At 40.9% G+C, this 13,931-nt stretch overlaps 2 protein-coding genes across 4 annotated transcripts in view; both read left to right on the top strand.

Moving 5' to 3' along the window:
* Positions 1 to 13,931, top strand: part of Skel (DM13 and DOMON_DOH domain-containing protein skeletor) — a 139,029-nt gene that overhangs the window by 75,288 nt on the left and 49,810 nt on the right. The window lies entirely within an intron of this gene.
* LOC141442387 (uncharacterized) lies at positions 1,436 to 13,399 on the top strand. Its single transcript, XM_074107352.1, has 6 exons — positions 1,436 to 1,533; positions 9,076 to 9,295; positions 9,819 to 10,202; positions 10,433 to 10,568; positions 12,532 to 12,622; positions 13,245 to 13,399. The coding sequence occupies exons 2-6, from the start codon at positions 9,108 to 9,110 to the stop codon at positions 13,397 to 13,399; spliced, it is 954 nt and encodes a 317-aa protein (XP_073963453.1). The 5' UTR covers positions 1,436 to 1,533; positions 9,076 to 9,107.

Genomic DNA, 13,931 nt, shown 5'->3' on the forward strand with positions numbered 1-13,931 from the left:
TGAAGATCGTTATCTTAAGCAAACTTGGAAATACGATTAAGTGAACTGTGGTAAAGTTGGAAAGTTGGCAGTCATGAATAATCAAATAAGGCTAATTTCGTGATAATCTAAACGCTCTTGATAATGAAATCAAGTCGTAATGCACGTACATAGCAAAATTTTTTTTGTTGGACACATCAAATCGTAAATGAGGTTACAAAAATAAATTTCAGGGTAGACTAAAGACTTCAAGGCAATCTCTGTGAGACAAATATTGCCCAATAGTAAAGGAATGTAGGAAGAATAGCAATATAGATATTCGTCCCTAATGGTAGGTAAGGTAAACGTGCGAGTGCTCGACACGCTAGTGCCCAATAGATGACACCCCTGCTGTCATCCCTATGGCAATGATGAGAATGGCTTAAGTTTCGAACATTGAATAGTTATACATATTGTGTTGTCATTATTGTGCACAGCACATGGGTTATCCTAAATATAACCACCCATTGAATGATATTTAACCGAGCATCGGTTAGTAAACATACACTATCCACATGCTAATTCAATTAAGGTGACCCGCACGCTCGTTTGCCCATTCTGATATAAAATGCAATCCTTTCACACTTTTTCTTTAAATGCAATTAAAACGCAGAGCAATGACGAAACTTCGTGGTAAAGATAATCGCAGTTTAAGAGCCTCAAGCCTTTGACTTTGCGGATTTGGAATTCACAATGTGCATTGTATTGTGACACACACCCCCTCCCCCTCACAACAACACGCCTGCAACAAACCCAATGCTACGTTACACGGTTTTGCAGCACAAAGTCTGACAGGAACCAAGTAACTTTTAGTAACTTTTCGTGACGTAATTGTCCCAGTTCTCTGATGTGTACTTTGTTTACATCGTTAATGTTCCAATAAGTAAGATACACATACACATGGTTGACTTATACATCACTTATACATTTACCAACTGAGTTATGACCGTGACGTAAGTATAGGTAACAATAGAATGTATACAGGGCAATTTGTATAAAAGTAACGCCACTGTTAAGCCATTTCAGCTGAATTCATACCTAATTGGCTTCACGAAACTCTCTTCACAAAAATAACTAATGTAATTAGGGTCCGCATTAATTATACATACGTACGCTTTTTACGGAATCGACGCTCTGTCAATACTAGAGCATAACAGCAAATATTTGTAGACTAAACGCATCTTGTAATTATCAGGCGATTGTTTATAACTTTATCGCGGCCTCGCTCGTTGATGATGATAACGGGTGGGTGGTGTCGTGTTAGTATGATGGTGAGTCTTACCGTGTGTGGACGTAGGGTTAGGCTGCAGCGAGAGGTTAGGAACGTCGCGACTGAGGGCACGTGCGTCGCGCTCCGCGGCCGGGCGGCTACTGCCTGAGACGATCGATACGTCGGCCATCGCTGCGCTGCGTTCCGTTTCAGGCATGCGTTCATGATTTACTTCTCCAATTGCGGACAATAAAGATTCCCTGCGTTTTCCGGCTTTGACTGATAAAGGAACGCGCGGGACGATGGTTCGTATTTTGAATTTCAGAAGTGTCGTTGTAATAGTACATTACTGTAGAGGCCGGCCAAGCAGATATAGGGATGCGGTAACTTTGGGTTTCAACCCCGGCCTCTGAGTTTTTCGAAATTCATGTGCAAAATTACATTAACAATCGTGAAAACATCGTGAGGAAACCTGCACCACCAACCTTCCCAATCCACATTGGGCCCCCGTGGGACCAAGCCCTCTCGTTCTGAGTGGAGGCCTGTGTCCGCGTATATTGGCTGGGATGATGATGGAGCAATTCAAATTATGTACGTTTAGTTCATCCTAGTTAACTGGTAGTAGATTGTATCAGGTCAAGAGCAGTATAGGTAGAGTCATTCACGATGACGCGTGCCGTGGTTCTTATTGCAATGTCAGTAATGTCTAACTTTGACAAAAGCAGGCGTATTCGTAGATGGCACTAGGTATACAAGCCCATGCATTGAGCCTTTATCTATCTTACAATGAACTAAAAGAAATTCCTTGCTCACCCGCGACCTTACGATAGCTAATAAGCTTATGCAAAATATGCGTGTTCATGCAGTTCCTCCACCTCCACACTGTAAGAACACACACAAATCACACAAACCCATCTATCACCACCACTACACTACACTGACGCGTTTCGAACTCAACCAGAGCTCATCTTCAGAGTGACACAACCGTACACCATGCTACCAGGTGTTACAAACGCGTTAGTGTAGTGTGGTGGTGGTGATAGATGAGTTTGTGTGATTTGTGTGTGTTCTTACAGTGTGGAGGTGGAGGAACTGCATGAACACGCATATTTTGCATAAGCTTAGCTATCGTAAGGTCGCGGGTGAGCAAGGAAATTCTTTTAGTTCATTGATATGGACCTCCGCAAAGTAACGCCTGATTCAATAAATTATCTTACAATGAATTAAGATTATTTACTCTGCTGTCTGTGGGAAGAATTTTTCAGAAACTATTTTAAGATGTCCGGTTTTATACTCAAAAGTATTACAAGACCCGGGATTTATTACGCTTGACGAAACAAGTAATAATTACCTCGACTTTTCGGCCAATAATACATTTTTTATGTTAAAGAGTAATATCCGTAAATTTTCTACGAGTAGATCCCGTGACGTATTGCGGGAAAGATAATTTTCGCGTAAAAACGTAAAAGGCGTCAGGAATTCCGTAATTACGCCGATATCAGAAATTAGCATTTTCTCCGTCCGACGCCGTTATAGAGGATGATTGAAAGGACGAACACTTTGGGTTGATGTTTTTTTAATTACCATCTACAGGGTACTTTTATTTATTTATTTTTATTTTTTATTTGACTGGATGGCAGTGGGTCTCCTGATAAGAGATCACCACCGCCCATAGACACCTGCAACACCAGGGGGATTGCAGATGCGTTCCCAACCTAGAGGCCTAAGATGGGATACCTCAAGTGCCAGTAATTTCACCGGCTGTCTTACTCTCCACACCGAAGCACAACAGTGCAGCACTGCTGCTTCACGGCAGGATTAGCGAGCAAGATGGTGGTAGTAATCCGGGCCGACCTTGCACAAGGCCACCTGCAAAGAAAAAAAAGAAAATAAAACAAAGAAAGTATGAAACGAGATTGTTTTTTTTTTTATTTTGACAGTGTTTTGGGTTGGAGCCTGGGGGGCTAACTACGAAATTCCAAAATCAAAGTTCGTATCATACCGTCCCTCTAACTTTCCTATTTAATAATATTAGCGTCATCGGGACCGCAAAACACGAAGTACGAATTTTGCACTTTGTAGTTTAGCACCCGGACTCGCACCTCTTGAGTTTTTCGAAATGTAATATCACGTTTAAAATAATATCTTTCTATCATGGTTTGTAATAGGAGAATGCGAGTGAAAGTCTAATGGAGTATAGTACGAGTCTGTAACCAGTTACAGGTACAGAGAAGATCAGTGACGACAAGCCTACGAACCTACTGAACCTACCAAGCGTCCCACGAATCCCCCACAGTAGGTATTCTAATAAAACCTTGGTATGCCCTTTGTCGATCACTATACCTGGATACCGGCCCATTGTCAAGTAATATTATATCCACTGCCTTTCTTGTTGGTTTTATATTATGTGAGTGGGATAAGCGAGAAATTGGGAATAAAATTGCATAGTACTATTTAGGAAAACATAGGTACATTGTTAAACTGTAGACAGACGGACATGGCGAAACTATAAGGGCTACATCTGAACGGGACTCTATAGAAGCGCAACCAGTCAAGTCACGTTACCGTCAAGCGGACACCATTAGCTAGAGACAGTCTAAACGGATGTCGACGAGGTAGTTACGCCGTAGATTCAGTCAAGTGCAAAAATATCGACACGTCCAAAGTTACAAAAACATGTAGGTATACTGGCATTTATTTTTATGTACTGAACATTAAGGTCGTGTATACCTACATATTTTTTGTAATTTTGCCCGTGTCGATATCTTTCCACTTGACTGTACGCAGATTCATACAGTTACGAAATTTCCATACATTTTAGAAAATAGAAAAATCAATAGAAAATTTTGTAGGACATAGCGTTGGTCTTACCATGGTCAGAATAAGCTACTTTTCCAACTCACCAAATTTTATTGAAATCCGAGAGCAAAGAAATCGACAACTAAATAAAAGTTGGCCCAACTTACCTACAACTTACCCACAAAATTGTGAGTACATATACGGTATTATTTCATAACAGCTTATGCCATTAAACTTGTTCTAATTCTCAAATCACCTCATCACAATAGTCGCCTGCCAAAGTACAACTAGACTTGTTCAAACTTGGAGCGGACGTTGCCAAGATATTATTGAGGTCTCCATACAGAGTTACAATTTCATGTTATAAATACATTCAAATGTCTGGCTCACCCTACATATTAGCGTTATAGGATTATAAATAGGATTTCACGCATAAATTACAGGCAATATTATTGGTGTGATCACCAATTCGATCTTGAGACCTTTAGCCGATAAGGCAATGATTATAGTCTACCACTGCTTTTAATCAGTTCATTAAATGTAACAAACGCCAAATTGCAAGAACATTTGCTAATGTACTTTAATTTCCTATTAAATATCTAAACTCTATTTCTGAGTGACTTTGGTCTTTTTAGCCTAAACAGCTGAATGATTTTTCAACGCATAAAGGTATCATTAGAATCGTCATTACTGTCAGAATGACACAGGCTTATACCCTAACATTTCAAAATTGCATACGCGAATAAAAAAAATTTTTTCGCGGTTAAACTAGATGTGTTGACGATTTAGGTAAATGAAAGGCACGGGATTGCGATGGTTTTAACTGTAATAACTTTGTAATATTAAGGAAATCAAAGGAACAAGAAAGGAACGATGTTGGTTCAACCAATCTAACAGAGCAACTGATTTGATATTGTACTCTGTCTCTGTCAGACGAATTGCACCGGATTTAAATACAGAATTAAAACTAAACATATATAATATTAACAAGGAAGCTTTGTCCCAACCAGTCGCCAACAAGATTTATTTGAGATAACCAACGGTCTACATCCCGTGACAAATATCAATATCAAGTAAACATCTCGTGTTTTCCACTAGTGGTATATTTGTTTATTATATCGTCTTAACGTTGAGGATATTTAAGGTCCTTTTAATATTATAAATGCGACAGTTTGTGTGCGCCCGTTTTTGTTACTCTTTTACACAAAAACGCATGATTTTGAAAAAAAAATCGTATGTATGTATTCGTATCTGGATCTTAGGAATAACATGCACACTCTTTTCTCCCATATTCCCACAGGATATAGGTAGTAATATCCAAAACCCCAACCGCTTGGAGCGATAAAATTTTGCTAGTGTTCTTTTTGCAACCTAAATGGAGACCACAATGTAATTTCCGAAATTTCCCATGAAATTTAGTAAAATCCTAGAATTTAAATATTATGGTTACGCGAGAGAAGCCTCAGGTAAAGTCTATTGATATAATAAAGAGCAAAGGACTGGACACAGCCCCTAAGCACTCACAGCGATATTCCTATAAATTTCAAATATTCAGCGCAACCTGAGCATTGCAAATTTCAAATTAAATTCCTCTCGTGCCCCGGGGATGCATAGTTTTTCAATCAATTACCATTACTGCCTCGTATAACCAAACTTTGGGGGTACAGCTAAGGTTGAAATTCACTTGAGGGGTTTACACCCGTTTGGAGCAAGTGAACATCGATCTAACGACGCCCTGGTAACCGGTCCTGAGCTCTATTGTGTTAGTTTCTGTTAGACAGCTCTTGGACAGAACGATACAACTGTTTCGCTGAGATGGTCTTGTTTGGCATAAATGTAAATTGGGTTTGAATTTTACTGAGAATGTAAAGTCGTCGATGAAAAGGATTAATGGTAAGTTAGTTTCTGAATATAAATTAGGTAAGTACTATTGTGATTAAATACAGTTACATCTTGTAGAAATTTATAGGCCAGTAGGGATTATAATAATACTAAATTTTGCCCGCGGCTTCGCCCGCGTGGAAATCGGTTATCACTCGCTGTTCCCTCGGAAACTGTGCATTTTTTCGGGATAAAAAGTACCCTGTGTCACTCTCTGGCCCATAAACTATCTCTATGCTAAAAATCACGTCGATCCGTCGCTCAGTTTCGACGTGAAAGGTGGACAAACATACAGACACGCACACTTTCGCATTTATAGTAATATTAGTATGGATATATGTATATGAGTAAATATATAGTATGGATGGCTTGTTATGTGTGTTTGGAGCGCAGAAAATTTGAACTTTCAACCAAGTCATTTCGAAACAAGTAGTAGATTGTACAACAAGAGCATAAAACGAGCCATTTCACCCGAGGCATTCATATAGCCACCCGAGCCGGTACGGCGAGGGTGGATACACACGTCGAGGGGAAAATGGGTTTAATGCTCGAGTTTTACACTCTGCTTTTTACTTCGATTGACAGGAAATTAAATAGCAACAGTGGAAACAATTGTTTACTAACTAAGTAGGTACCTTTTATTTTTCATGCATTGCTATATAATTATAAATTTTTAGTTATATTGATTTATTTTGTTTGATTTGATTGATATTTAGTTTTACATAGATACTTTTTTGTTTGTGGCTGTTGACACCTGATTACCTTGGTCTTGGACGAAAATTTTACTTTATGCACTAGAACATAAAAAGTAATTTTATGTCGCCTAGATCCAGCATAAATACCAACTTTACGAGCATGAGAAGTGAACAAGTATTTTATCTTGTGATAATGAAAAGTAATCGATGAAATGTATAGGCAAAGTCGAAGTCAAAGTATTTTTATTCAATAGACTAAATATAACAATTACATATGAATGTCAACAAATAAATTTAGTGTGGAGATAGGTTGAGATCCAGGGAAGAACATAGAATAATTTTATCCTGTAAAATTGTACGGTTCGCGCGGGATAGCTATAAACGAATTCTTCGCTGACGGTGTCGTGGGCAAAAGCTATAGTACTTTACATTTTATAGTTTATACTTTACTAACTTTTATTTAATGTTATAAGTTACTAGGCGAACAGAAGTAATAGCCAGTAGATGGTCGGGCGCGACCATAGCATGCAGCATTGGTAGACGCATAAAATAAGCATATTGTCGGTGATACATCTCGGCAGATAACGCTGAATTTTGCCTTTGTAGCGCCAAATAAAATAACGCATTAAAGTGAAAACTAATTATACTGATATGAACTACTAGCTTTTTCCCGCGACTTCGTTCGCGTAAACCATTTTAGATCTGACAGAGAAATTGAAATTCTGGGATGTCTTTTACACACAGCACAATTTCATATCTTTAGATTTAGAACCTGAGAACTCGGTATTTAAGGTGCATATATCCCATTAATCGGAAATGAGGAGATACGTAGAAGAACAAGGGACATCGAGATAGCCAAGCGAATTAGCTCATTGAAGTGGTAATGGGCAGGCCATATAGCACGGAAAACAGATGGTCGTTGGGGCCCAAAGGTTCTCGAGTGGAGACCGCGGATCGGCAAGCGCAGCGTAGGACGTCTACCAGGGAGATAAACGGATAACCTGGTTAAAGTCGTGGGTTCACGGTGGATGCAAGCCGCTTCCCGCCGAGGCAACTGGAGGTCTATGTCTAACAGTGGAGGTCCTACGGCTGATATATTGATGATGATGATGATATCCCATTCCTGTGTGTTGATAATTCCGGGACTCCCGGTATGTAAATTCAAATCGAATCTATCCATTTAGACTCAAATAGTGATAAAGATTCACACATGAACACACAAACTTTTAAATTTATAACACTAAGTACGATTCCCAGCCAATTTTTCTCAACATTTCGACCGCTTGACAACGACGTTTTTATCACAAATGTAGCACCAGCGTTACATTTTAAAAACCATGTCTGCAAGTGGCAAACTTCTGCGCATCCGACCCGCGCATGTTTGGCTTCGTAATTGGCGAACTTCGCGGGCGCAGTTTAGTGCTAGCTTTGCTATAGGGGCTGGAATATGAAGAATTATTTCGAATAGAAATGAGTTTTGTTGGGTACTCTGTAAGAGGACTTTTTAAATTAACAAAAAGCGAAGCAAGCAATAGTGTCAGGTTGCTAGCCTGTCGCCTACGGTACCCATAACCATAAACGTACAATCTGAGTAAAAAGAGCGTGGAGTATAATTATATAGTAATAACTTCCCCCTTTTCAGAAATCGACATGACGCTGTCTCAATCGGAAGGCATAGCCCAAACATAAAGAAAAAATAGAATAGAAATGAGTTTTGTTCTCTGTAGGAGGACTTTTAAGTACTTGTCACGTTCAAACCTGGACAGTGCTAGCTGTTACACGCAAGTTTGGCTGCGTTTAGCGGGGGCTTTATCGGATAAAGGTATTTTTCAATAATCGGAGATAGATAGGTAGTGAAACTTTCTATTAATGAAACAATTTTTAACACATATACAAAGAACCAAACTTTAGCTATTTCATCCCAGCCTATATACGTCCCAACTGCAGGGCACAGACCTCCCCTCAGAATGAGAGGGCTGAGGCAGTAGTTTCCACGCGGGCCCAGTGCGGATTGGGAACTTCACACACGCCATTGAAGGTTTCCTCACGATGTTTTCCTTCACCGTAAAGCTCGTGGTAAATTTCAAATGTAATTCCGCACATGAATTTCGAAAAACTCAGAGGTGCGAGCCGGGGTTTGAACCCACGATCCTCTGCTTGAGAGGCCATAGGTCAAACCACTCGGCCACCACGGCTTTTTAGCTATTTACTATCCTAATACTACTTACTAATATCATTTATAATATTGTGTCTGAAGTTTCTGATGATGGATTCCGCCCAGACATCCTACTGTTGGCCACAGAGCACAGAGCACAGAGCAGGGCACAGCGTTGGAGAGAGGACTAGTGCCCTTAGAATGAGAGAGCTGTGTCCAACAGTGGTTTGTATTACAGTAGTATAAGCTGGAATGATGTTGTTTCCTTCTGTACACTACATTATGCTCACTGGCACTTCATTCAAATACATTCCCAGGAAGAAATCCAACTCCGTGGTAATCCAATACAATGGATCTCCAAGCGTACTTAGTGGCCAAGTTCGAGAGTTGGCACCCCCCACCGCCGATAGTAGAAGGGCGTACCAAGGGTAACATAGCATTACGATGGGATGAACACCCCTTCTCTTTCTTGGACAGTGATCTGATATACAGAGTGCAAAAGAAAGAAAAGATGCCGCCATGGGTGATGGTATATAAGTGAGTATACCAGAGATTATATCCACTAGAAAGGTTTAAAAGGTAGAAACACTCACCAAGTTTGTGCATTCGCTCTGATATATATAACTAAGTAGTTTTGATTCGCGGCTTCGCTCACTATGAAATCTGGGTAGTGAGTGCTGGAAGGCGTATAGCTTTTGCACGCTGCTTTACGTTCCGGCAAATAATATCACGGGACAATTCACACCAATTGATCTAGTCCCAAAGTAAGCTTAGCAAAGCTTGTGTTATGGGTACTAAGCAACGGATAAATATAATTATATAGATAGATATATACTTAAATAAATATTAAACACACAAGACCCGAGAACAAACATTCGTATTTTTTATTCAAATATCTGCCTCGACACGGGAATCGAACCCGGGGCCTCAAGCTTCGTAGTCAGGTTCTCTAACCACTAGGCCATCTCGTCGTCAATATATTACAAAATAAATTGATATGTACACATTGTGCTTTGTATTGTAGTTTGTTTTAGTTACTAAAGAGGTTTTATTTTTCCAGTGGAGGTAAAACGACTAAAACTATTGATAATTTAGAACCACGACATCCGCACAAATTTAGAATCCAAGTTATTGTAAGAGGAACAGCAATCGCCAATTTAGCTGAAAAAGCTGTAAAACACTTTGGAAATAAAAAAGCAGTGCTTGAGCATTTAGAAAACTACCAGGATGGAGGTGCTTTCTTTGATGATAAGCATAAAACAGAAGACAATGTCGAAGGAAAAATATTGGACGAAAATGAAAATAAACCCATAGAACAGGCTTGTGTTCCTGATGAAAATGGTGAAGGAGACAGTAATATTGTAAAAGAGGAAGAACTACCAATTTATAGAAACAAAAATGTTGGAGCTGGCGATGTAGATAACAACAGAACCGTTGAAATAATGTAAGCATATAACAAATTTTCAAATTTAGCCTATTTTTGCAGGATGACATTATGGCTGTACTGTACACGGTTGATGGTGCGTTCACTCTTAATTTTTTTGGAACCATTTATCTGTACGGAGCCTCGGGAGGTGCACCTACTGCATCATTGTTACAAAGCCCTCTTTGCTAGTTTACTGGCGCATGAGAAAAATTTGACAGAACTTAAGGAATAATTTATTTGTTTTCCAGTCCCGCAAGCGAAGTCCCTATCAGCAGGAAGTGGCTGGAATCCCAGTGGTCAGAGGCGACGAGCACGAGTACGGACACGGACGGCACCTCCGCCGTCTGCTTCTGTATGGCTGTGCGATGCGGGTATCTTAAGCAGGTGCATTGTTTTGAGCCGTTGCGATTTTAAATTATTTTGCAGCAGCTGTGGTCACAAGCAGACTGAGTCTGACTCTGGCTGGTCTGAGTCTAGTCTGGTCGGGGTCTGAGCCTGGTCTGTCTGACTTATTTGATATGTGTTCAGGGGCGGCAGTGATTGCTTTCCATATTTATATTTTTAATATAAGAAGGGGAAACGATCATGCGGGTCACCTGATGGGAAGCAATCACCGCCGCGCATGGACACCTGCCAACACGAGAGGTATCACAGGTGCGTTGCTGGCCCTTGGAGAGATTGATGGGCCTCGTTTTTTAAAGATCCCTAAGCGTACAGCTCCGGAAACACTGCCCCAGGAAGCTGGTTTTATATTTTATCGTGCGTGAAAAGAAGTTTCGCTTAAAGTGGACGGTGTTAGATTGCCAATCATCAAGGTGGTGAGGATGAAATTACTGACGCCTGCGTGAAGTACGGTAATAAAACCTAGCTACAAGCAACAATCCGAATAATTCATCTGAACACTCCCGTGATATATGCGGTAGAAGATGCAGAGAGATGCTACACATCCCTCCGCATTGCAAGTCGGTCAGAGAGTGCCCAGTTGCCAACAAATCTAGCAGCCCTACGTTGGATGCGGTCAAATGGAAGTAACTGATACTGGGGTGCTCCAGCCCAGAGATGAGAACAGTACTCCATAAGCGGCCTACTTAACTTGTGCTTTAAAAAGCTGGAAGGCGACGGGCCGGCGTGAAGTACTGCACCGCTCAATGCAGTACCCCCAGTTGTTGCTTTGAGCTATTTGAAGCTATTTTAGCTTTTCCCTACGAAACTGTTGACCCATCTGCTCGTTTGTACTTCTATGCATATAAAAAAGACGTGATAACCTACAATTTAGTAGAGTTAACAGATTTAATGAAAAATTGTGTAGACCTAAATTCAGTAACTGATTCATCATCATCATCATCTCAGCCTATACATATACGTCCCACTGCTGGGCACAGGCCTCCTCTCAGAACAAGAGGGCTTGGGCCATAGTTCCCACGCGGGCCCAGTGCGGATTGGGAACTTCACACGCACCATTGAATTGCTTCGCTGGTTTGTGCAGGTTTCCTCACGTTGTTTTCCTTCACCGCAAAGCTCGTGGTAAACTTCAAATGGAATTCCGCACATGAATTTCGACAAACTCAGAGGTGCGAGCCGGGGTTTGAACCCGCGACCCTCTGCTTGAGAGTCGATAGGTCAAACCACTAGTCCACCACGGAAGTAACTGATTAATTGAAGAAAAATAAATATAACGGTCATTTTTGAGTGCGATAAGGAAAATATGTTTAAATTTTAATTTAATCACTCAATACGTTCAGCTCAAATTCACTCTAGTTGTACAAAGAGTTCTTCAGATTCACGCCAGTTTGCCTGATTTGTTTGTCTATGTGTCGGCGGCCAATCGTAAAATCACCGCCAAATCACGAAATTCCTAAGCATATCGTGAAATGGCGCCATTTCATGATTTGGCCAGTTTAGGCAAATCATGAAAGTCCTAGGCATATAGCTTCGCTCGACGTACCTATTTTTTTCTTGTTTTCGGCATATCACGATGTACATATGTAACGCTACATAGGAATATCGACGAATGCGTTGCTCTAATCGATCTGCCGTATTGTTTCTCAGTCACATCGTGATATGCTTGGCCAACTTATAGGCATTTTACTTTTTTATGTTATTTCTATGTCACATTGGTCAAAATTCGCGGCTTTACCCATATCATGAAATGGCGCCATTTCATGATATGCCTCAGAATTTCGTGATCAGGTGGATTTTACAATCAGCCGCCGACATATGTATTTTCACAGAACACACATGTGCGCTTACGGCACTAGACAAAGTATTAGTTAATCTTAATAAATTTAGTAATTTTGCACTGAATTTTGAGGATGTAGAATCCTCAATTGATACATACTTTTTGCAGGTGCAGATTATGCTAGAAGAAAGACCAGCGTTACTTGAAATCATTAACTCTACTAACGGGTTTACACCTCTCGCTACTGCTATCAGAAAAGGTAACGACGAACCTTAAAAAATCTTAGAAATAGAAATAGAAAAAATCTTGGACATCAACCTACACTATAGCTTTATAGTAGTCTGCTTTGCGTTTGTATTGACAGGCCTCTTACTACGTAAGAGCAAGTGGACTGTCGACATTGCGATTTGAAGGTACTCGTACAAGCGACGAGTTGTCGTTCATTGTGGCGTTCTATGCGGGAAGCGGTGTCTCAACAGTGGTCGTCTTCCGGCTGATGATGATGATGACGAGTCTACTTTTAATATGAACACTGAATGTGTGTGTGTTTGCCATATTTTGGTGTTGAGTAAAGAGTCATTTTACTGTAGAAGTATTGAATTGTACAGACACACCGATATAGTCAAGCGAATTAGCTCTTTGAATTGGCAATGGGCAGGCGATATTGTTGTACGCGGAACAGGTAGCCATTGGGGCAGAACAGTGCTCGAATAGAGACTGCGGTCTACCAAAGAGATAGACGGATGACCTGGTTAAAGCTGCAGGTTCACTGCGGATGCAGGCTGCTTCCTACCGAAGCAAATGGAGGTCTAATGGGGGAGATCTATATCCAACGGTGGACGTCCTACAGCTGATATGATGAAGTTATTTTAATCGCGCAGGAGACATCAACACAGTGAAGTTCTTGCTGGCGGCGGGAGCGGATCCTAACCAGCCGTCCAGCAGTAGGCAGACGCCGCTGCACCTGGCGACGCTCGGATCACGCGTCGCCATCGTCGACCTGCTGCTGGACAAAGGCGCGGACTTCGAGGTATAGATCACAGCCTACTGAGTCATCACACCTGCCTATATATACGTCCCACTGCCGTACACAGGCCTCCTCTCCGAATAAGGGGACTCCGGCCGTAGTTCCCACAATGAGGGTTTCCCGACAGACGAAACATCGCTAGATGGCGTTAGTATCGTGAGGTCCGTTTGACGTTTCAGTCTTGCTTGCGATTGGCTCATTTAGTTTTAACCAATCACGAGCGCGACGCAAACGTCAAATGGACCTTTGGATACTAACGCCATCTAGCGATATTTCGCCTGTCGGGAAACCCTCATTCAACGCTATGTAAAGCTTCCAATCTGCACTGAGCCCAGTTACTAAGTATCGGAAATCTCTTTTGATCAGCATGCTTATTAAGATGGTAAACCATAATGTTTTTACATAACTTCCCCTCTACTAATCGTGCACCGTAGTTACGTCTATACGACACACATGTGTCAATATTGAAAACCCCTGCGTCCCCTTTCATTCCATTTTATGATTGTAAGGTGGTGTTTTTTTTTTGTTCAAATGGATGGTA

This window comes from Choristoneura fumiferana, chromosome 25 (genome assembly GCF_025370935.1).
Source record: "Choristoneura fumiferana chromosome 25, NRCan_CFum_1, whole genome shotgun sequence".
NCBI lineage: Eukaryota > Metazoa > Arthropoda > Insecta > Lepidoptera > Tortricidae > Choristoneura > Choristoneura fumiferana.

Bases quoted from the DNA above. Each gene is read 5' to 3' on its own strand.
- LOC141442387 (XM_074107352.1), top strand. From the start codon at position 9,108: ATGGATCTCCAAGCGTACTTAGTGGCCAAGTTCGAGAGTTGGCACCCC. The intron at 10,569-12,531 runs GTGCATTGTTTT...TACTTTTTGCAG, and splicing joins GATGCGGGTATCTTAAGCAG to GTGCAGATTATGCTAGAAGA. The intron at 12,623-13,244 runs GTAACGACGAAC...TTAATCGCGCAG, and splicing joins CGCTACTGCTATCAGAAAAG to GAGACATCAACACAGTGAAG.